At 41.4% G+C, this 21,339-nt stretch overlaps 2 protein-coding genes across 7 annotated transcripts in view; one reads left to right on the top strand and one right to left on the bottom strand.

Moving 5' to 3' along the window:
* The window catches only part of Rexo5 (RNA exonuclease 5), a 56,325-nt gene extending 46,953 nt beyond the window's left edge, over positions 1-9,372 (top strand). For 2 of the 3 annotated variants that reach the window (XM_032892786.1, XM_032892785.1), the window contains 5 exons: positions 3,366-3,458; positions 3,981-4,197; positions 4,408-4,595; positions 5,514-5,632; positions 9,090-9,372. In XM_032892786.1, coding sequence (XP_032748677.1) covers positions 3,366-3,458; positions 3,981-4,197; positions 4,408-4,595; positions 5,514-5,632; positions 9,090-9,162 — 690 coding nt within the window. In that variant the 3' untranslated portion in view covers positions 9,163-9,372. The remainder of the gene's footprint in view (positions 1-3,365; positions 3,459-3,980; positions 4,198-4,407; positions 4,596-5,513; positions 5,633-9,089) is intronic. The other variant, XR_004386850.1, reaches the window with a different exon arrangement.
* Positions 9,373-12,329: 2,957 nt separating this feature from the next.
* Dcun1d3 (defective in cullin neddylation 1 domain containing 3) overlaps positions 12,330-21,339 on the bottom strand; it is a 42,966-nt gene continuing 33,956 nt past the window's right edge. For all 4 annotated transcript variants that reach the window (XM_032892773.1, XM_032892774.1, XM_032892775.1 and 1 more), the window contains exons 2-3: positions 20,055-20,591; positions 12,330-18,319 (exon numbers count right to left, since the gene is read on the bottom strand). In XM_032892773.1, coding sequence (XP_032748664.1) covers positions 17,836-18,319; positions 20,055-20,485 — 915 coding nt within the window. In that variant the 5' untranslated portion in view covers positions 20,486-20,591 and the 3' untranslated portion in view covers positions 12,330-17,835. The remainder of the gene's footprint in view (positions 18,320-20,054; positions 20,592-21,339) is intronic.

Raw genomic sequence — 21,339 nt, 5'->3', positions numbered from 1 at the left:
CATTTATGTAGTACATTTAGTACAAATATAGGTGCCCTTGCATTTGGGGCATAGATATTCAGAATTGAGATGTCATCTTAGGAGGCTTTCTTAAGTATCTTTTCCCATCTCTTTTGCTTAATTTTGGTTAAAAGTCCATTTTACTAGATATTAGAATGGATACTCCAGTTTGCTTCTTGGTTCTGTTTGCTTGGAAAATCTTTTTCCAGCCCTTTTCTTTGAGGTAATGTCTATCTTTGTTGATAAAGTATATTGCTTGAATGCAGCAGAATGATGGATTTTGTTTATGCAACCGCTCTGTTTGCTTATGTCTTTTTTATTTGAGGAATTGAGTCCATTGATGTTAATGATGAATGATCATTAATTACTGTTATTTTGATGTAGGTGATAGTAGCAAGTTCATGTGTGCCTGTGTGTACATGTATGTGTGTGCATGCATGCATGCATGCATGTGTTTCCCTTCTTTTGGTTTTCTGGTGTGGAATTATTTCTGTGTTTTTGTGGGTGTACTTAACCTCACTGGGTTAGAATTTTCCATGTATCTTCTATATGGCTTGATTTGTGGCTAGATATGGTTTAAATTTGGTTTTGTCATGGAATATCTTGTTTCCATCTATGGTGATTGAAAGTTTTGCTAAGTATAGTATATAGTAGTCTTGGCTGGCATCTGTGCTCTCTTAGAGACTGTAAGACATCTGCCCAGGCCCTTCTGGCTTTTAGAATCTCTGTTGAGAAGTTGGGTGTAATTCTGATAGGTCTGCCTTCATATGTTACTTGGATTTTCCCCCCTGCAGCTTTTAATAGTCTTTCTTTGTTCTATATATTTAGTGTTTTGGTTATGGTTATTATGTGGCAGGAGAGTTTTCTTTTCTGGTCCAATCTATTAGGTGTTCTGTAAGTGTATAGGCATATCTTTCTTTAGGTTGGGAAATTTTCTTCTATGATGTTGTTGAGAATATTTTCTGGGCCTTGTAGCTAGGAATCTTCTCCTTCTGTTTCTATTAATCTTAGGTTTGTTCTTTTTATAGTGTCCCCAATTTCCTGGATGTTTTCTATCAGGAACTTTTATATTTAGCATTTTCTTTGACTGATGTATCAGTTTCTTCAATGGTATCTTTTATGCCAGAGATTCTGTCTTCCATCTCTTATATTCTGTTGGTGATGCTTGCTTGCTTCTATAGTTGCTCTTCTCTTCCCTAGGATTTTGATCTTCAGGATTCTCTGGGTTTGTGTTTCCTTTATTGCTTCTATTTCTAATTTCAGGTCTTGAACAGTTTTATTCATTTCTTTCACCTGTTTGTATTTTCCTGGGTTCCTTTAAGGGTTTATTCATTTCTTTAAAGGCCTCTATCATCTTTTTAAGGTTGGACTTTTAGGTCATTTTCTTGTTCTTCTGCCATGTTATGCTATCCAGGGCTTGCATCGCTGTGCTCTGGTGGTACCATAGTGTCCTGGATCTTGCTGATGGTGCTCTTATCCTGACTGTTTTAGCCATCTGCTTGTCTCTGATGCTAGCAGTCCTCCAGGAATACAGGTAGAGTTGTGGGCCAGAAAATGAAGTGCAGACGGCAAAATGCAGGTTGCTACTGTTTGGTATGCCCTAAGGGAACAATGGCAGGCAAAGAGCCTGGGGCAGAGTCCTACCTGATTGTCCAAGGTGCTGGCAGGCCTACTGGAATTCCAACATATGGAGCTCATAGGACAGGCTACATCTCTCCACTGCTGGGATCCAGCAGGCAGAGGATTTGGGAGTGGGGAGGCATCTCACCTGGTTGTCCTTAGTGCCTGCAGGCCTCTAGGAATGCAGAGGTATATGGGGGTGAGGGACAGACAGATGTACATATGACCAGGATTTCTATTAACATAAATATTCTGAAGGATTTTAATTAACTAAAAAATCTACTTCAATAAAAAGAAAAAATTAATTGTTTAAATACTTATATCATCTTAAAATTTATGTAGTTCAAAAGACTTAGTAAAACCCCATCTTTTTGGTCATAAATAGATGAATGACTGAAGTTGACATCTGAAATAATAGCATAAGTATAAAAGACGACATGACAAGAATTAAAACTAGAAACAGCATAACAGTATGTATAGAAGCTTGGTATGATGGCACATGGAGGCAGAGGCAAGACAGTTCCTGCATAGACAAGGCTTGCCTGATCTGTTTCTAGGTCAGCCAGGTCTACATTGTGAGACTCTTTCTATAAGAGAAAGCGATATATATAGAAAAGTATGGCAGTAAAGATGGAGGCTCCCGGGGGAGGACCCTATCAGCTAAGTAAAGGAGCAGGAAAACATGTCACTACATTTCTTTTTTGTACCTTTAGAATGTGGAACTGAGGCAATTTATAACCTGGTATAATAATAACTATGAAAGTGAAAGAAAAACATAAGAACTTCCAAAGTTAACTTTTTTTGTTCTTATAGCTAAAAATACAGATATTATCTCTGCATTATCTCTGAGAGTAGACTTAGAATTGGGAACTTTGTGGCAAGACTGTAACCACTTATTTTTTCCTGCTGTAGCTTTGTTGTTGCTGTTTGTTTTGTGTTATACACATAAGATGGAGTTCCCATTTGTGACCCTGTAAGTTCGCATCAGTCACTGATACTCTACAACCCTCAGGACTGTCCTTCTCTGAAACTTTTCATCAGTCCAAACTGAAACTCCCTACAATCTTTGAGTATCAATCTCTTATTAGATATGTGGCTTGTAGATAATTTTCCTATTTTGTGATCTGACTTTTACAATTCAGTAGTCTTATGTGTAAAAGCTTTTAATTTTGATGAAACTAGTCTCGTTTTTTTTTCTTTTTTGTTACTCACCATTGGTGTCATTTTCAAAATTTTGTCCAAAACAGTTTTTTCATAAAACTTCTGTAGGAGAACTTTTCTCCATGATGACATGTGGCTCGGATGGTTACAGGGATCTAGCTACTTTGAGTTATAAGACAGATAATTTGGAGATACAGCCTCGCCAGTGGAAGAATGGTTTCTCAAGTGGACTGGAAAGCTGTCTAGAAATCAAGTTAATCAGACATGTGGGACATATATGACTGTCCTTAGTGCTTTGTAATAAATGTAAAGAGCAAGTTAGACAGTGACGAATTTGTTGGTTTTCCTTGTACTACCCTAACAATGGACTTTGATTTTTAAATGGAAAATGAAAGTTACTGTCTTAAACCAATTCTTGAACTTTGGTGATTTTACTTAAAGTTGACTGACAATCTAGAATCCAGCACCTGTCTGGCCCATCACATTAAAATGCATCCACTATAGTCCAGGGCCCTTTCTCAGCCCCTTTCTCTAGCAGTTTGAGTTGGAAAGTGACAATGGTAAAAACCTTGTTCTCTGTGCAGCCTTACTTCTCTATACAGTATGAACTCCTGGAAGCTGCTCAGCTGGCTATAGAGACCATGAATGGCACGATATTAGAAGGCTCCTGCATCAGGGTAAGGTGGCCAAAGCTGAAAACAGCCCCTTCATCTAGGCAAGGTTTACAGCAGCCTGTAAGTAGGGATATTCTGGAGATGCCCAGGCATGAGACAGTGTAACAAATGCCTTCAGTCAAGACTCAATGTCTTTAGTTTTAGAAAACTCAGTCTGGGATAGACTAGAGTCTGCACTGTATTCTTCATTAGTTGTCCTTATCCCCGGAAGGTCTGTTCTGAGTGGCTATTATGAGTTTGACCATTCCTTTAGCTTTCAAGGAGATAAGACGGTAGGATTGTGAAGTTCTTTTGGTACACGTAAACAAAATTTCATTGGAGGGAGGAGGCAGGGAACTGAAGAAAGATATATATGAAAATATGTATTTATATTTATGTGTTTATCAATTACATCCACAAAATCATTTCTGTGAAACATTTATTGGCCCTCTTATAGATTAGGAAGCTGAAAAATTAACTTTTTGATGTACAGCATGACTGAGGGTTAGTTAAAGTGATGACTTTGTCCCATCTTTCCTTGGTTAGGTGCACAGGCTTCTGACAGAACTTACCCTTGAGTGTGACACCCTTGTAAGAGAGCTAGAGCAAGATTCTGAGAACCAAGGTACTATATATGTGGCTGGAATCGGAGAAACCTTTAAAGAACACCTGTTGGAGCAGTCCAACCTCTTTCCCGACCTAGAAGCTGTGATCCTGCCTAAAGAGCTTAAAAGCAGAAAGCAAAAAAACTACTGTTTCTTGAGTAAGTCTTTAATTAACCATTAAATGCATCCTTGAAGGAAACTGGAGATGATAATAACATGATAACACAGAAGGAATTCATCAAACAAACTCTCCTAGAGTAGACCAGGGTAGAGCTTCTAATTCTGTCCTGTCTCTATGCCTTACTTGTCGATCTGCTTTCTTATCTGATTTCCTCAATTACAACTGTTGTCATTTTTCTTTCTTTTAGAGTTTAAAACTTTCAACAGTGCCCAGGTAGCCCTTGAAGTCCTCAAAGGCAAAGAGTGGAAGTTGAAAGGCAGAAATGCCCTAACCTCCAGGCACCTTCAGGCATGGCTCAAGAACATACATCCCGAACCAGCAATGCCTATGGGGCTTCGAATTGTACCTCCTCTCTTGGAGAGGCACATCTTCAGGGTGAGTGACTGTCCTGGGGCCAGCAGGTTAGGTAACTACTTGGGTTTCTGGTTCTAGAACCTGGCCTTCTGTCTTTGGAGCACGGTTAGGAAAGGCTTGCTTGTTGGCACTATACTTCAGGATGTTTGTTTGTTGCCCTCCGCCCCATTTCGTGTCACTCTCCAGCCATTTACAGCCTCCCCCTTCCCTAGCCATATTCTCTCAGATCTCATATACTTTTGCCCTTTTAATAACCACTAAAACTCATTTTTATTCTTCAAAGTGGTTCTCTAAGGAACTTTGAGTGACCAAGGTGGGAGACTGGAGAGCTGGCTAAGTCTTTGGAAATCTAGTTCAGGGGTTCCCATAGTGTGGTTTGTATACAAGGTAAATTTTGACTGTCGTAGGTAGACTTTTATTGCTCTCTCCACTTCAGTAGTTTAGGACTGCCATTAAACTGTACAACCATGTCAGCTCTGAGATTAGGCAAGATTAAAAGCAGAAATTGACTCATTTTAAAGAAAATGTATTTATGAAGGAAGCATATGTAGAAGTGTAGAGATAGAAGGCTGCTTAAAGCTTGGGAAGCCTTGCTCTAGTATCATACTTCACAGGTGAGAGACAGACATTAGGGCTGGTCAGGGACTCATCCCAAGTCACAGAGACATTTAAGGGCAAAGGCCAGGCAGGGAAGCCTCATCAGCTTATGATAGCTCGGCTCCCTAGCTTAGGGCCTTTGGAAGAGCACTCAAAAAAATCAACAGCAGCCGCCCTCTGCCACAGTGATCCTAAGCACTTGAGGTTTTTAGAGTGGGCTGCAGTTTCAGACAGATTTTTCCCAGAGCTTCCTGTGGTTTTAGAACCTGAAAAAGTGCTGCAATTTTTCTAAAGGTGAACAGGAGGCTAAATGTTGGTACATGACTTTGGTTTTGGTCCTAGACTCTGAAAGCCAACCACCCAAAGATAGTAGCCTGGCGCTGGAGCCGGAGAATTGAAAAACTCTACCACAGCCTGAGCCCAGGCACCTTCTGCCTCATCCTACTACCAGGAACCAAGAAGTAAGATTTGATGTGTTGTCCTCATGATTCTGACCCTTGGAATTTAGCTGTTCCTAAGGAAAGACCTTTAGTTGAATGATGTCCAAGCACATAATGAGGATTTACATGGGTTCTTATCACAGTTCTCATAATCACACATTACATTCCTAAGCATACACGTATGCTTAACCTTATTGGTACTTCTGATACAGTGCATGGCCTTTCAGAGGCTTAGGTCCCCTGGTCTAAGAAGTAGGTAACTAATGTGACAACAGGACAAGGTTGTCCAGGCTTAACTGTTAGAAGTCCTGCCAACCTCACTGATTAGAAGTATGTTCTTGACTTCTCTGTTCTTTGCCTTATTGCCATCTCTGCTTTTGAAGCACAATTTTAAACGTTCTAATTTTAAGCCTAACATACTGAAACAGGCTGTGTGGTCTGGTTCTAGCTCCTATTACATATTTTTAACAAGTGGCCAAGCTAGCTGGGAAGATGGTGCACATTTGTAATCATAGCAGTTGAAAGATTGGAAGCAAGATTATGAGTTCAAAGCCAGTCCTGGGATACATTGTAAAAACATGTCTGAAAACGAAATTCTCCTGTAAGGGATTTGCAGTAAATCGGTGATCCTTCAAAACATAAAGTATGGTAAATACTTTAAAGAAAAATTAATGTTAAATCCTAAAACATAGAGTGCAGTTCTGAGATGAGTGTGTGTGCGCACACACACAGGCACACACAAGAGAAACAAAGAGAGCTTTTTGGAGTAGTAGGAAAATTACCGAACTGTTCTTTTTTTAAGTTGTTGTTGTTGTTGTTGTATTATACATTCATCTTTGGGGATTGCATACATGTACTCAGATCAACAGGCTCTTGCCCTTGAGCCATCTTGCCAGCTCAAACTATGTTGCTTTAACATAAAAAGCCTGTTTTAGTAATGCATACCTGTAATCTTAGCACCTGGGAGGTAGAGACGGGAGAATAAGGAATTGAAGGACAGCCTCAGCTACATAAGGACTGTGGGCCACAGTTAGTCCTATATCAAAGATTCTGATATTGTAGGAGATGCTGCGCTACAAATAGTTTGAGTAATATCCCCTTAATTTGAGGGAGTTTTCTTGTCTGATCTTGAATTTCTGGTCTGTGTCATTAACCTGGAATTTCTGTCCTTCATCTGGGCCTATGATTTGTAAATTTGGTCTTTTTTTGTTTTTGAGACAGGTTCTCTCTACATAGCCCTGGCTGTTGGGATTAAAGATGTGCGCCATGGGGTTGGGGATTTAGCTCAGTGGTAGAGTGCTTGCCTAGCAAGCACGAGGCCCTGGGTTCGGTCCTCAGCTCCAAAAAAAAGATGTGTGCCACGACATCTGGCTAGATGTGGACTTCTCAGAGCATCCCAAGGTTCTTTATGTAGTTTTGTTAATTTTTCATATGCTTTACATGTGTAGCCAAATTATTTTTGTATATGTGCACGTACGTGGGGGGGGGGTTGGGGCAGATCCCCTGGAGCTAGTTATAGACAGTTGTAAGCTGCTTGATGTGGGTGCTGAGAACTGAGCTTGGGTCCTCTGCAAGAGTGGTGAGTGCTCATAACCAGTGAGCATCTCTCCATCATCTTCAGGTCGTAGTTTCTCTTCTTGATCCATTCTGCTGGTAAGGCTTTCCTATGAGAGTTAAAATTAGGTATTGAGTTTTTCAGTTTCGTTATTTCTACCTTTTACCAAATTTAGTTTTCAGATCTTGAACTGACTTGTCAATTCATTCAGCCATGTGTTCTTGGATTTATTCCGGTCCTCTTTAAGTTCATTGAGTTGTTTACTATTGTTCTTCTGTAAAGTCTGAATTCTTTGATGGCATTTATGATTTTCTTTTAAATTGCATCCTAGGTAGTTTTTATCAGAGAACATTTTGTATAGGACTCGTGGGTTTGGAGTGGGACATAATGTCTTAGCCTTTGATATTATGTTTTGGCAATGTGATTTGGTCATGGAGACAGTTTTGTTGGGTATGTGTCTGATTCTAGGCCACCTCTGTTGATTGTAAGTTTTTGTTTTGGTTTTGTTGTCCAAGCTTGGTTGTCTTCAGATCAGGTATCAAGAGTTGGTCGTCAATCCTTCAGATACTAAATGTTGATTTTGGACTAGATGAACAGGGGTGATTCCAATTCAGTGGTAAGCAAGCAGTGTAAATGGGATGTTGGTGAGCCAGGGTCTTAGGTGTATAGAGTGTGTCACTAACAGTGGGCCTGAGACTTAGGATCAGGGCAGATAGGATACTCACCAGAGTTAGCCAGGACACAGGATAGCTAGGCAGTGAGGTTGAGATTGGTATAGGCAGGCAAGAGTCCTGTAGACTCAGCAGACTGGGCCAGTACATAAGATGTGTAATCCAGTCCATGCCCATAGGTTTGGTGTGGTGCAGGTGGGCAAGGATCCAGGAGACTGGCACATGGTGTTCTGTCAAACCCTTAATAAGCAAGTACTGTGCTACATACAAAGACTCTGGGTCAGAATTAAATTATTCAAATTCTTACTGAGCACAAACATTGCAGTAATGCCTCTGTTTAAGTAATTACCAAGGTCACACAACTATTAAGTGTTACTAGTCAGGCTTTGAACCATCATATCTGACTCCAGAAACATGCATAAAAAAAGGCTAATACTTACTACACAGCAAGTTAATTCTTTGCTCATTTTCTGCCTGCCTTGTATCAAAAAGCTCCATTAGCTCTCTTAAACCAGTGTCATGAGTATTCATAAAGAGGTAGCAGTGAACTAACAGGTATCAAATGACTCCTCAGTTTTAAACACTTGCAATGACAAGCATTGTCAAAGAAGTAATAGAAAGATTTTCAGATTAGTACTAACAAAGCCTTTTATGTAAAATAAAGAGACTCACACTAGTTTCTAGGGACTCTGAGGACAGATTTTCATTACTGAAACCTGGCTGTTACTTGCTACTGTATGATTTAAACAAGTTACATCTGCGCCTTCCCTTGGATGATGGATTGAATACTTGTATCATTGGGCCGCTTTTAAGTATTAAAAAGACAAGTGTTTAAAACCATCCGTACTTGATTTGAAAGAAGTGCCCAGTGGATGCAGATTACTATGCTGCTTGAAACTTGGTGACATAGTAACTTAAACATTTTAGTTTTATATTTAAAAAACTGGCTTATCTGAAATGTGCCATTGATCTCTTAAGTAGGAGAGCTAGGATGTGAAATCAGGCTTCTTTACTGTGCTTTCCAGAAGCTGCCTCGGTGTGTGGCACAGGCCTACTTAGAAACTTACTTCCTCAGCCAGGGGGATGGGGGCACTTGGGAGGCAGAAGCAGGTGGATCCCTGAGTATGAGGCCAGCTTGCTCTACAGAGGAAATTGACTGTGTAGTCAAGACTACACACACGCAGAAAACCTGACTTGGAAAAGGCAAGAAAACAAGCAAAACCCCTCATGTCTTTGTTTTTACTTATTGCAGCACCTTTGGATCCCACCCTGGCCTAGGACTGATGAAAATAAAAGAGGAAGAGGGAGGCGACACCCTGCTGTGAGAGTGTGAGTCTCCCCACACTTTCCTAGTGCTGGTGCATATGCTCTAGGCTACAGCCCTTTCAAGATGATGACCGAAAGCCTCTCCCTCCTGCAGACAGCTTTGCTGAAACATTGGGATACCCACTAAAGTATACTGACATGTTCCAAAGCCCAATAAATGCCTAAAACTCAAATCATTTCCTTCCCTTAGACATGGGAAGGGGGATGAATATTTTGTGTTTGAGTTTATTTACACAGGGACTGATTGGTTCTTGTAGCACTACCATTATATGACATATACTGAGACCAAGAGAAGAAAACCCAGCCAGTTTCTATAAGTAACTGGCTAAACTGTTGATTCCTTGGCATCTGTTATAAAATTAAAAAGAGAGGGCTGGGGGGAAAGGCTGAACAAAACATTTGGCAAGAGCAGATAGTGGAAGACTCTTAGCTTTGTAGTCAAAACCCACTCTCAACCCCATGTTTGGGATTCCCTCCTTCTTGGGATACAGCTGCAACATCATTCTTCACCAGCAGGTGTCCCCATCGGACCAGGGCACCACTTGGAAACTGGAAACTTCAAACTCAGAAAAGCAGTGCTAAGTTTAAAGGTGACTCTCACAGGTAGCCTGTGTTGGAAAGATGGGACATGGGTCCACGGTTCCTAATCTTGTAGATATTAACTGATCCAGAGAAAGTAAATTCATCAGTTAGTCACACCAAAAACCGTTGCTGTGTATACACAGATCCTATAATTCACTTGAAGAAGTGAGAGTAATAAGATGCTTATTAAGAAAGGACATAAAGTAGATGTCAAAGGGTTTTAAAGGGTCCTGTTTTAAAGAAGTTGCTCAACTTAAGTTGAATACTTGGTTCACAGACAGAGATGCTAGTATCTCATAAGATTATTACTTGGCTTTTTGAGACAGGGTCTCACTTTATGTAGCTGACCTGGTTGTCCTGGAACACTGTAGACTATGCTAGCCTCAGCTCAAGAGATCCCCGTCTCAACTTAAGGGATCAAAAGCATTTGCCACCTCACTGGGCTCTCAGAATTTACCCTGGAGATAAATGAAGTTGTTCATAGTTGTGCATGTGTATGAGTATATAGAATTGTTCTATAGGTTTGATTCCTGATGTGTAGGGGAAATATACAAAGCTATGCATGATTGGAACCCAGCCTAGAATGCTATGTGCCAGGATGTTAACAGTATTCTCTCTGATTAGTATGACTGGTAAATCATGTTTACAAAAGGCTTTGATGTGTAAGGTTGAGAGCTAAAAACAAACAAAAGAACCCATGCAGGCTTGGTGGTGCATGCATTCTGGAGGCAGAGGCAGGGGGATTGGAGTCTGAAAACCAGGCCACCAAAGCTACATAGTGAGGCCCTAGTTTTGTTTTTTAAAGTTCAGCATTGTTACTTATAGTTAGGAAAGAAAAAAAATAGTTCTGAAACTTTAAAGTTGGACACTTAGGCAGTGTTTAATCCTTAAATATAGCCTCTGTAAGTTGGACCGTTAAGTGGAACCAAGCACTAATGTTTGATGTGAAATTGACAGTTTCCTGGAGTCCCTCCACAGGATGAAACTTGTCTTGTGCTAACTTGAGTTTCTTTTCCAGCTGAGGTGTAATTGATATCTATTCCTTGAGGCTCCTGTCCTGTAAGATAGTGCCCCTCCTGGACACAGCAGGCCTGGGTTAGCTCTGGTGCTGTTTGGGCCATTCTGAGTTCATTTCCACAGCTGTATAAGATGAGGAAATACCTACTTTTAATAAGTATGAGACCTCAAAGTTCCATTTGTGGAACATGTCAAGAATAGCAGTAAAATGGGAACTATTTTCCTATGAGACCCTGCTTAAAATGGGAGACCAGAACCTACTTCATGGTTGTTAGGAAATTAAATTAGCAAAAGTCCAGTATAAGTGCACAGTAAGTGGCAAACATTAGGGGATTTTGAAAACTGTCCCAAGAAGCCATTAAGGCACTCTGAACCTCCTCTAACTCCCAAGACTCAGCAAGGCTCTCTCCTTCAGAATAGATGACGGTTCCCCTGGGCCCCAACTGCAGACTGAAGAAATGGACCTGGCCCACAAGCCTCGGAGAATTCTGCACACTGTGTTCTTCCAGCTGATGCTCCCACCTTTTGGAAACCAAAGCTGCCAACTTGGCCTCTTGCAAAACACACATTCCATTCATACGTGCGTTTGTACATTGTTCCTCCCACACCCTTCTAGGCAGCCAATGCTGAGCTGCCAAGACAGCTGCCCAAGGAGCAGTCTTAGGGAAAAGGCAACTCAAGAGGATTTTACAGAACTCAGTTTGGGTTTCGAATTCCTGTCCCTATACTGGGATTGTTCAGAATACTAAGCTACATTTGTTTTTATTGCCTTGACCCTCTGAAAAGGACTTCTTATAAAATAAATAGGAAAGTCAGTATTAAGTTTGGAAAATAAAAAGACACATCTAACTACCCAGAATCAATGACTGCCAATATTTTACAAGCTTAGGTTTTTCTGTCATTATTCAGATTTTTCAAATAACTGCATGATATAACTGTTAAAAATAGTCTAAAACACTATTTTGTTGACGCTGAAGCTACAGATATTGTCCTTGCAGTTTCTAAAAGAAGATACTGTATTAATGCGTATTAATGGTTCTTTTTAATTATAGAAAGATGTTTGTTTGCCAGCATTGTCTTAAATCTTTGCCACTGTGATGCATTAAAGAACAATTTTCATATGTTCAACTACTGTGTTCTGGAGTACCATTTAGATTGCCACCCAACTTTTCAGAAGCTTCTTGGCCATATTTTCTTCAATGGATGGTATATGTCTGTTGCCCATTCTGTTGTGAAGCCAACTGCTTTTCCATATTGACTTTAAGAGCTTCTTATGGAACAAATATGGTGCCCCTTTTGTCAGTGCTTCTAGGCTGGGGGGTGGGGGGTGGCAGCACATGCTTTTAATCCTGGCATTCAAAGGCAGAGGCAGTCAGATCTGAGTTTGAGGCCACCTTAAGTCTACATACAGAGTGAGTTCCAGGATAGCCAGGGCTACACGGAGAAACCCTGTCTCGAAAAACAAAAATATGCTTCATGTTTGCTTCTTAAGGCATGGAAACCTTGTAATTTAAAGTCCTAGTTGATTCAGGGATCAATGTAAGTGCACACTGGCCAATCATATTTCTAATGATTTGACCTTTATTCTTCCTGACACTACCTTGACATATAGCAGCTTCCTCTCATATATAGATAAATATATCCAATTATCTCCATTATTTCTTTTATAATTTGGGTCAAAACCCAGGCCTAGAGGGATAAATTCCAGAGCCAACTTAGCCATCTGCTTTGAGGAGTCTATAGAAGACACCAGAATTGAAGTGACTCTTCTCTATACCCATGGACTACATTTTAGCATACTTTCTTGGTAGAAGTCCATTCCATATGCAATTAAGCTTCTCTGGTAACTGTATAAAAGTTATTTGCCAATATTTTAGTTGAAAGTAGGATTTCATCATCTTGTAACCCATTTACCACTCTGTTAATGTCCAGTTGGCTGTCTTCCTTTCCACTCTACTATTCTCCAATCTGCAAAGTCCTATCTGTGCTTAAGGGACAAAGCACAGAAGAAACAAGCCCAGAAGTCAGTGAGAGGATTATGGAACAAGGGTAAACTACAAGTTTTCTAGGGAGTATAGTCAAGCTTAGAACCCTTTCCCAACTGAAAAGGCTTATCTAATCCCCACTCCACTAAGTGATGAAAGATCAAATATCATCCCACACACAACTGTGCCCCCAACTATCACACAATGTACTTAACATCTTTTTGATGAACTTTAAGGAGGCTTATAGTTCAGCACTATGAGGTATCATGGGTGTTTCACAGGCTTTTTCTTAAATCCTAATACCAATGGAGATGCCTTTATTTTGCAGACGAGTTAAAAAAAAAAATTAGTCATTGCAAGCCTGATTAGACCTAGGGACCATCCATACATTTAACAAAGAGATCAAAACTGTCATCTCATTTCTCATGGGAACTGCATTACTTAAGGTAAGAAAGATGATTCCAGTAATGGGCATATAAGCAAACATTCATGTGCATGGAGGTCATCATGTGTTTGGAGCAAGACTCCTATCTTACAAGGGTCATTTTCCCAAGTTGTTATATAGCATAGCATCACAATGGTAAAGGTTCCCAATGGGTTGATAAATTACTTCAGAATAAATTCACTGTTTTTTGTTTTCTGCAGAAATATCAATAGTTAGGTAAACAAATTTATTGAATCCAACAGCAGATAACCTTCAAATTTAAAAAAAAAAGAAAAATACTGTAGACATCAAAGACAAAAATGTGTATATCAAGGTAATATTCAGGGGGCTATTTGAAGAGTGCAACAGTGCAGAGAATACAAAAGTATTAACTTTTGTCAAGTTTGTACAACCTCAAGAAACGTACACTGGTCACAAACCAAGAAGGATCCACAAAGGTGTAGGGTCACATGAGCAGTGGACTCATCACCTCATTGGCTTAAGACAGGATATATGCAAGACCAATTCAACCAAGCCCTGTTTGCCTATTGCTTCAAATTCCCTCTTTAAAACCTTGAACATATTCAGTGCAGCAGGGAAGAGCAGTTAATCAGATTCTGAGGACTGGACGGGGAATTAGTATTAGAGAAAAGATAGTTCTTCTGTAGCAAATATATTTGTGCTGAGAGAAAAACAGCAGCTGCTGAATGGCTTCTTTTGGCAATGCTCAGGGTATGTGATGGAAGTAGGTATCTATGAGAGCAGGCTGGGTTCCCAAGAGAAACAGAATATGATGCCCCAACACCCGAATCAGAACTTGATTTTTCAGCTAGTCAAACCACCTCAGCATCTGTGCCCAATGCTCAAGCATCCTTCTTTGAAAAAAAAAAGGGGGGGGGGTCCTGATGAGCATCCCCAGCATGTAGTCCTAGACCAGGTCAAACTGGTATGGGCTACAACTACAGCTTACCAAAAAAAAAATAAACTCAGAATAGGAGTGTGGCAAGAAGAACCATGACGTAGAAGAAAAGATCAATGTCACATGACCTTAAATAATCCTAATCAACATCTTTTGATAATTTTGTTCTTTCACATATTTAAGCTAAATACTGCTTTAGTCCTCCAAGTAGACCTTTGTCAGTTACCAAGATGTTCAGGTCATCACTAGCCATCCTGACACACACAGGAGATTAAAAAAATCTGAAGAAGGTGGCAGGGGAGAGAGAAAAACTGTTTAACAGTAGTTTGCTTTCCATTCCATACATAACTGTATAACTAGGTCTACCTGCTGCACTGAAGACTCCACTTGAAATACAGCAAACTATACATTTCAATACACACATCTTTTGCTGTTAGTCTTTTGAACAAGTCTTTATCTTAGCAACTTCCCACCAATGTATAGTCTAATTACATAATTTATAGGGTCCCATAACCTGATCTAGCCTAGAGACCAGACCCTAGGTGACAGTACTGTTTGAAGCTAATTCTGTGTGAGGCTTAATTCTTCACTGTATCCATCCATCTAACATGAACAGTACTGCTTTGCACATTTTCTACTATCTTTCCCCTGGCCCAAAGCTTTGGCTGAAATTTGGAATTTCAGCCAGCTCTGGAGACTTCTTTATAAGATGGGTACATACAGACTTCTGGACCCAACACACATGTTGGCACATCTGCCAGTGAAGAGAGAGTTGCTGAGGCAACCCCCAGAAGTACAGCAAAGTGTCATTAAGAATGATACATTCAAGTATGGCAAGGAAGACTAGGGGAAAGAATTCAGTAAAGTAACTTTTTATCTCATACCAGCTTGCTAATGAGTTACTAAAGAAATACCATAGAAACTCAAAAAGTCACTTGCCCAAAGTAAGCAATTTTCAACATATTCTGTGTAGTAATGCTTAAACATTGCAGAATTTCAAAATGGCACCCACATATCGCACCTCCCCACATCACCCAAGTCACAAAGCTAGCTTACCTGAGGGGCAATTTGGCTCCCAGCCACTGCTCATCCACCCAGTACTCAGCAAGCCTGTCTGAGGCTGAGTGAACAGAGGCTTTTCTGTATCCCAGAAGTGTTAACTACAAACTGTGCACCTCACTGAGTCTCTCGGTAAAACAAAACTACTGCACAGAGAACCCAGAGTCCTCCCTGACGCTCCTTTCTCTGCTTTCTCAGCACAGATGATTAAAAATATAATCACAATTTCTAATGGCTGGGGGTTGGGGTGCAGGCATTGGGGTTGGAGAAACTGGGCAGTTAAAAAAAATCTACCCAGTTGGGAAGGAATCTAGTTCCTTGAGTCCATGGGGCCCTTGGCAGACTCCCTCTCTTGGCACTTCCCCGCCATACACCCACCCTTTCTTATCTGGGACAGAAAGTCTTACTTACCTAACTCCGCTTTTTCCCTCATTGGACTTCTACTAATCCTGAATTAGGAACAACTAACTGGTTTGGTGAGTTTTTATCCAAAGGCATGTAGCTGTGCCCTCAGAAACTGCTGGGCTCCTAGATTCTAACTCAAGGATGTCCTCTTATTTCAGCTAGAAGAAAGGGGCACATCTGGCCCAATAGCCACTTGTGCCTTCCAGCACTATCTTAAGTCTGTGGCTGATTTTCATCATCTCATCTCTCAAGAAAGGACAATTGTGAGGCTTACAAAAATGTTCCCTGTGTCAATACCAACTTCAAGAAATATGACTGTCATCTCCTAAAATAATCATCTTTATAGAGATAAGTGCCCAGAGCTATAAGACTCATGAAGAACTCAAAGCATGCAATTCTTACCCAGGTTGAGAAACATACCCAGGATTTGGGGCAGACTAATCAAGGAAGAAAATTCCAAATATTTAATAGACACTTTTTCATTGTATCAAGAGTATAAATATTTTTGTAGCTTTTATTTATTAAAAGATTCCCTTTTAAATCTGTTCCGAAATGTTGGAAGCTGAACTGTACAAGCTCCTGCCACCCACGTTCCAGTACATTTTTGAGGATATTTTAAAGGGGAAATTATCAAGATGGTCCTCTAATGGAACAAGGCAGGACATAGTCAGCTCTTCAGGCCCCACGGGCAGCTTGACCAAAGCTGGCCTTGTAGAGTGAGCATGGGGTCTAGAGAACTGGTTCCTCCTTCCTGCGAGCAAATTCATTCATGTTCTTTTTAGTGAAAAAAATCTAAATTAATATACAACAGCCTCCATTTATGATGCTCCCTGGCATCTTCTTAAACTACAGGTTGAAGGCAGCTCCCTCTTTCATGGCCAGTTTTAGCAGACAAACGCAGGGATATAGATACATATATGTGTATATATATATTTTATAAGGTAAAATATATACATATCTTATATATGTATATATACATGTCTGGGAGTAGGGAAAGAGCAGAGGGCCGTGTAAACCTAAACAGCCATCACGTCACCCCAGGTGAGCCTGACACTAACAAAAGACAATAAATAACTCCTGGGGTTAAGTGACAACATGGGCGCAGCAAAGAGGGAGAGGGCACACATTTAATGATTCAATACACGTGGATAATTTGTTTGGCAGAGTTCAGGCCAGCCTCAGGCTTCTGCACTTGCCAGACAAGTAAGCTAGTGATACTCAACAAAAACTAAAGAAAAGCAGTCTGGAGCAGAGCCCCATGCCACAGCTTTCTGTCCGGTCAGCTGGCAGGCAGGCAGGCAGGCACACTTTTCTCACCACCCACAACAACGGAAACTTTGGCTCCAAGGCAAATGAAAAGGGGGAAAAAGAAGTATTTCCACTTATGACATGAAAATACAAAAACATCAAAGAAAATATCAAAGAAGTCTACTTCCAGCAAAACTGAGGTAGCACTGCTTTCTCTGCATTCAATGCTTAAGTGGTTTTCAGTACAATGTGTTCGAACAAAACAAAACTGCTCACTTGACTGACAGGTACAGCATGTTGATGGATAAGTTAAACATGAAATGCAATATAGGTCAGAGAAGGAATGAGCAAGAAGTGAGGGAGATAGGGCTTTGGATAAATTAGCGTAAAGGGATGGGGTGGGGTGTCAGACTGCAAATGCTCTTGACTGGCCTTGGCCTTGGCTCTCCAAGAGCTCCAAACTGTCTGGAAATTAATGCAATGTGGCTAACAGTTAACACTGCTATATTCATATCTGTGTAAATCTTTAAAAATAATTATTACAACCTAAATTCAACCATGTAAACAGCACTACACACAGTACAGACCTGCCCTGAAAAATAATATGCAAAACTGAGATCTGGCACTGTATCATTTTGTAATGTTAATTCAACCTAACAGTCCCACTCCCCAACCCGGGTCTACACCCTCCCCCACAAAAAACAAAACAAATCTAATAAAGTTGTGCAAGAAATGGCAGGCTTATTCTATCTGAAGGCTTCAAAAAAAGGTACACAACATGTAGCCAGGTTCAAATATTTTGGGGGGATTTCCCACCCCCAAAAAGAAATAACCAAAATAACCCAAAAAAAAAAAAAAAATGAAGAAAGTGCCTAAAACATGATACAGCATTTTAGAGCCCTTTCAAATACAAGGCAGAGAAAGGTGAAAGTAGAAAATATCCGGATCTTCGGTAATTTCCAGAAAGGTCCAATTCCTCACTTGGCTGCAGGGCAGCAGGCAGATCCTCAGTGCTGCTCCTGGAACAGAGCAGCTAAGTCTGCTCTTCTGGACATAAGCCCTCGGGCCCTGAGCTGAGTGCACCTCTCCCTTCCACTTCTCTTTTCCTTCTCTCCATTTCCCACTCCACAAAGGTATCAAAGAGACTCGGCCAGGCCTCATCTTCACTGTAGTTGCTGAGGTCGGGGCCAATCACCTGAGTGAAGTTAAGAAACATGTTCCAAGTGTCCCGGGAGATGCCCTTGATTCCCGAAGGGTTCTCTGTTAGGAAATTTAGCCACTGGTCCAATACTGGAGGATTGTTCTGTGTAAATACTAATTTCCACAGGGCAATGGCTATTTCACGATGCAGTGACCGCTGCCCTTCTTCAGAGTCCAGGCCAAACTGAAATGTAAACCGGTAGAGATCCTTGAATTTATCTTCTTGTTTGGCTTCTGTTAAGAGGCTAGGGAAACGTGCACAGATCCCATCAATGCTGTCTGCACTTATTGCTTTACAGCCGTCAAAAAACTCCTTCCTGCAACAGGTAGGAGAAGGCATGATTAATAAGTAAGAGTGGTGCAGTGTATGATGAGACAAGGATATACGAGCAGCTAACACCCACCCCAGCCCCAGCTCTCGGAAGGCAAAAACAGTACCTCTTCTAGGCCAGCCTGGTCTACTAAGGCCAGCTAAGGCTGTACAGTCAGACCTGGCCTCAAAAGTAGATGGATGGGTGGGTGGGTAGATCGAGCTGAGCTTAGTTCCCACAACGTCCATGGCAACTTCAAATCCAGTTCCAGGGGATATAACACACCTTTCTGGCTTCTGAAGATACCAGGATGCACCTCAGAGATACGCAATGAGGCAAGACCCTCAAACACATAAAATAAAATGGAAAACAACAAATGTGCCTTTGGGGGCATGGCAAGAAGGCTCAGCAGGTAAATGTACTTGCCACCAAGAATAACCTGATTTTGATCCCAAGAACCTACATGGTAAAGAAAACCAACTCCCTCAAGTTATCCCCTGGTCCCTTCACATTTAAAGCATGGCACATGTGCACATGCATGTACACATACATAGTGCCGAAACTATGTAGTTAAAATTTCTTTTAACTACTTTTGTTTTTGTTTTATGAAATAGGATCTCACTATGTAACCCATACTAGCCTTGAATTCTCTATCCTTGTGCCTCACCCTCCTGGGGGCTGGGATTACAGACAGGTACCACCACACCCAGCTGCATATGTACTTTTTAACTGTATACAGCACTAACAGGGTTTCACACTGATTATCTCAGGGACTGTAGTGGTGAGGCATTCAATTTATTGAAAAGGTCATATAAATTAGCTGTGTTTTAAAGTTCCTTCTGACAGGCCAGGTATGGTGGCTCACACCTTTAATCCGAGCCCTCAAGAAGCAGGCAGAACCTGGAGTTTGAGGCCTGCTTGCTCTACATATCCAGTTCCAGGCCACTATAGTTCTTCTTCATAACCCTGCACTCTTTAAACCATGGTCTGCCATGACCCTGCTATATCCTTGTATACAAACAACCCCAATATGGATATATAACTGTGACAAATTGTGCAACTGCTACTTGATATTTGGGGCCAGCTGTCCTTGCTGCACACAGGCCTGGCTTAAAGGAACAAGCTGAGAACTCAAAAGCAGTAGAGGTATATTCCCAGAGACAGTCTATGGACACCTAAGTGCCTTGCAGACTACAGATAAATGACTAAACTGACATGTGAAGGAATAAAAAACAAGTTCTGAGCAGCTAGTTGTCAGTAGGGCTGAGCAGCAGTTAACAGAAGTGTTCACACTGCTTAGTCCTTATTTAATTTTAGGTAGAGGGTCGGTGCCCAGTAACTTGGATTGCCTCTTGGTGCTTTTGTGAATTCAAATGTGATCTATCAATCAGGCAGCACTTTATTCTGTGAGGAAAACACAGAACAGCACATATTAGACAAGGAAGCTTTACAGAGATACAAATCCCTGAGTCTTACCTACCTGGAGAGATATACTCAGTAGTTCTGCTACGAGTTTTGGACACAGGATAGAAAAATTAATTCCTTAGGAGAATCTAGGAAGTTCTCTGGACTAGAACTACAACACGATACTTAAGCTTAGAGAAAATGGCCAGAAAGGGGATGGGGACCACTTGCCCCAAACCTGTGAAGCCATTCCAATTCTGTCCTAGTGGGCACCACTACCCAGTGCCATGTTTTCCTCCTCTGGTCCCTTCCTGACATGAAAGCATCTGTAACCAACCTGGTGAATTTGCACATGGTAGCAGCCTGGAACTTCCAGGCCAAGAGCAGCACTCGAAACTCCGTAGGATCAACACATAGGTCATTGCAAAAGCGCTCCATGCCTTCCTCCAAAATTGCATCCTCCCGCTCATCCTTATAGCGCCTGAATAGTTCTTCCAACCTCTGCAAGGAAGACTCCTCAGCATTGGTCTTGGACTCCCTCCCCGCATCTCCAGAAGAAGTTGGCAGCTGGCAGGCCTCGGTGGCAGCCTCTGCTTTCTTGGTCCCATTGACAAGAATATCCCCAGCTGGTTTGCCACAAGGTGGCACCTGTTCCTCACGGTGGCTAGCCCCCCGCCTGCTGTGTGACTTGCTGCTGGGGTCCCGGTCTCCATTCTTGCTGCCCAAGGTTGATGAAGGATTCTTGCATTTGGTGACACACTGGCCCATGGTGATTGTAGCCTGGCCTTCTAGAGTGGCCCACTCTGGATCAGATCCCTTCGCTGCCACTGGTCCATGTACTTCAACATGCCATCAGTTAGAGGAGCCAGCCAACCTGGAAGGAAATTACAAAGTAGTTACCTTTCTGGGCAGAGGAGTGATGTACAGACACTAAATCCCAGAACTGCCCACCAGTGACCACTCTATTTCACTGAGCTAACAATGAGCCAAGGGAGAGAACCCCACCCCAGCTCACTGTTTGTTACCTTTCCTGTAAGCTCTGTGGGATGCTTACCCTTGGATAAGGTGTGTGTGTGTGTGGGGGGGTGTAACAGAGAACCAGCATGGGAAATTCCTAAAATCCTTAAGGCAGCATAAGTTTTAAAAGGCTGATTCATTTGCAGAACACATCAAAGACTACAGTTCTAACAGAATATTCCAGAGGAAATCTGTCTTGTCAAGTTTTGCCTTCACATAAGAGTTATCTGGACCTGAGTTAAGCCACAAGTTCATCATCTGGTTCTATACCTAATACCTACAAACTCAGATTTCAACAAAGATTGCTACAGTCTTTTCCTCTCAGCACAACACAAGCAACACCTTGGAGGATAAATTACCTTGGCCTGGTAGCCATGGCAACTAATTGAGCAGAACAATACAGAGGTAGCTAAATCTATGATAATGGTAATGGATGGAGCTGGAGACACTCCTTAGTAGGAATCAAGGAGAGTTAAAGGAGCCACACCTCACCACAACCATTCTTCCTCCCTCCCTGCCCTCTCGCAGATGCTATAGTACATAAGGAAAATTAACTGAAAGCAGGATTTCATGATGAAGCTTCCATCAAGTCCCCAGCAATAAGG

The sequence above is a fragment of the Rattus rattus genome, chromosome 2, assembly GCF_011064425.1.
Source record: "Rattus rattus isolate New Zealand chromosome 2, Rrattus_CSIRO_v1, whole genome shotgun sequence".
NCBI lineage: Eukaryota > Metazoa > Chordata > Mammalia > Rodentia > Muridae > Rattus > Rattus rattus.
This window is presented reverse-complemented; position numbering and strand designations above follow the sequence as displayed.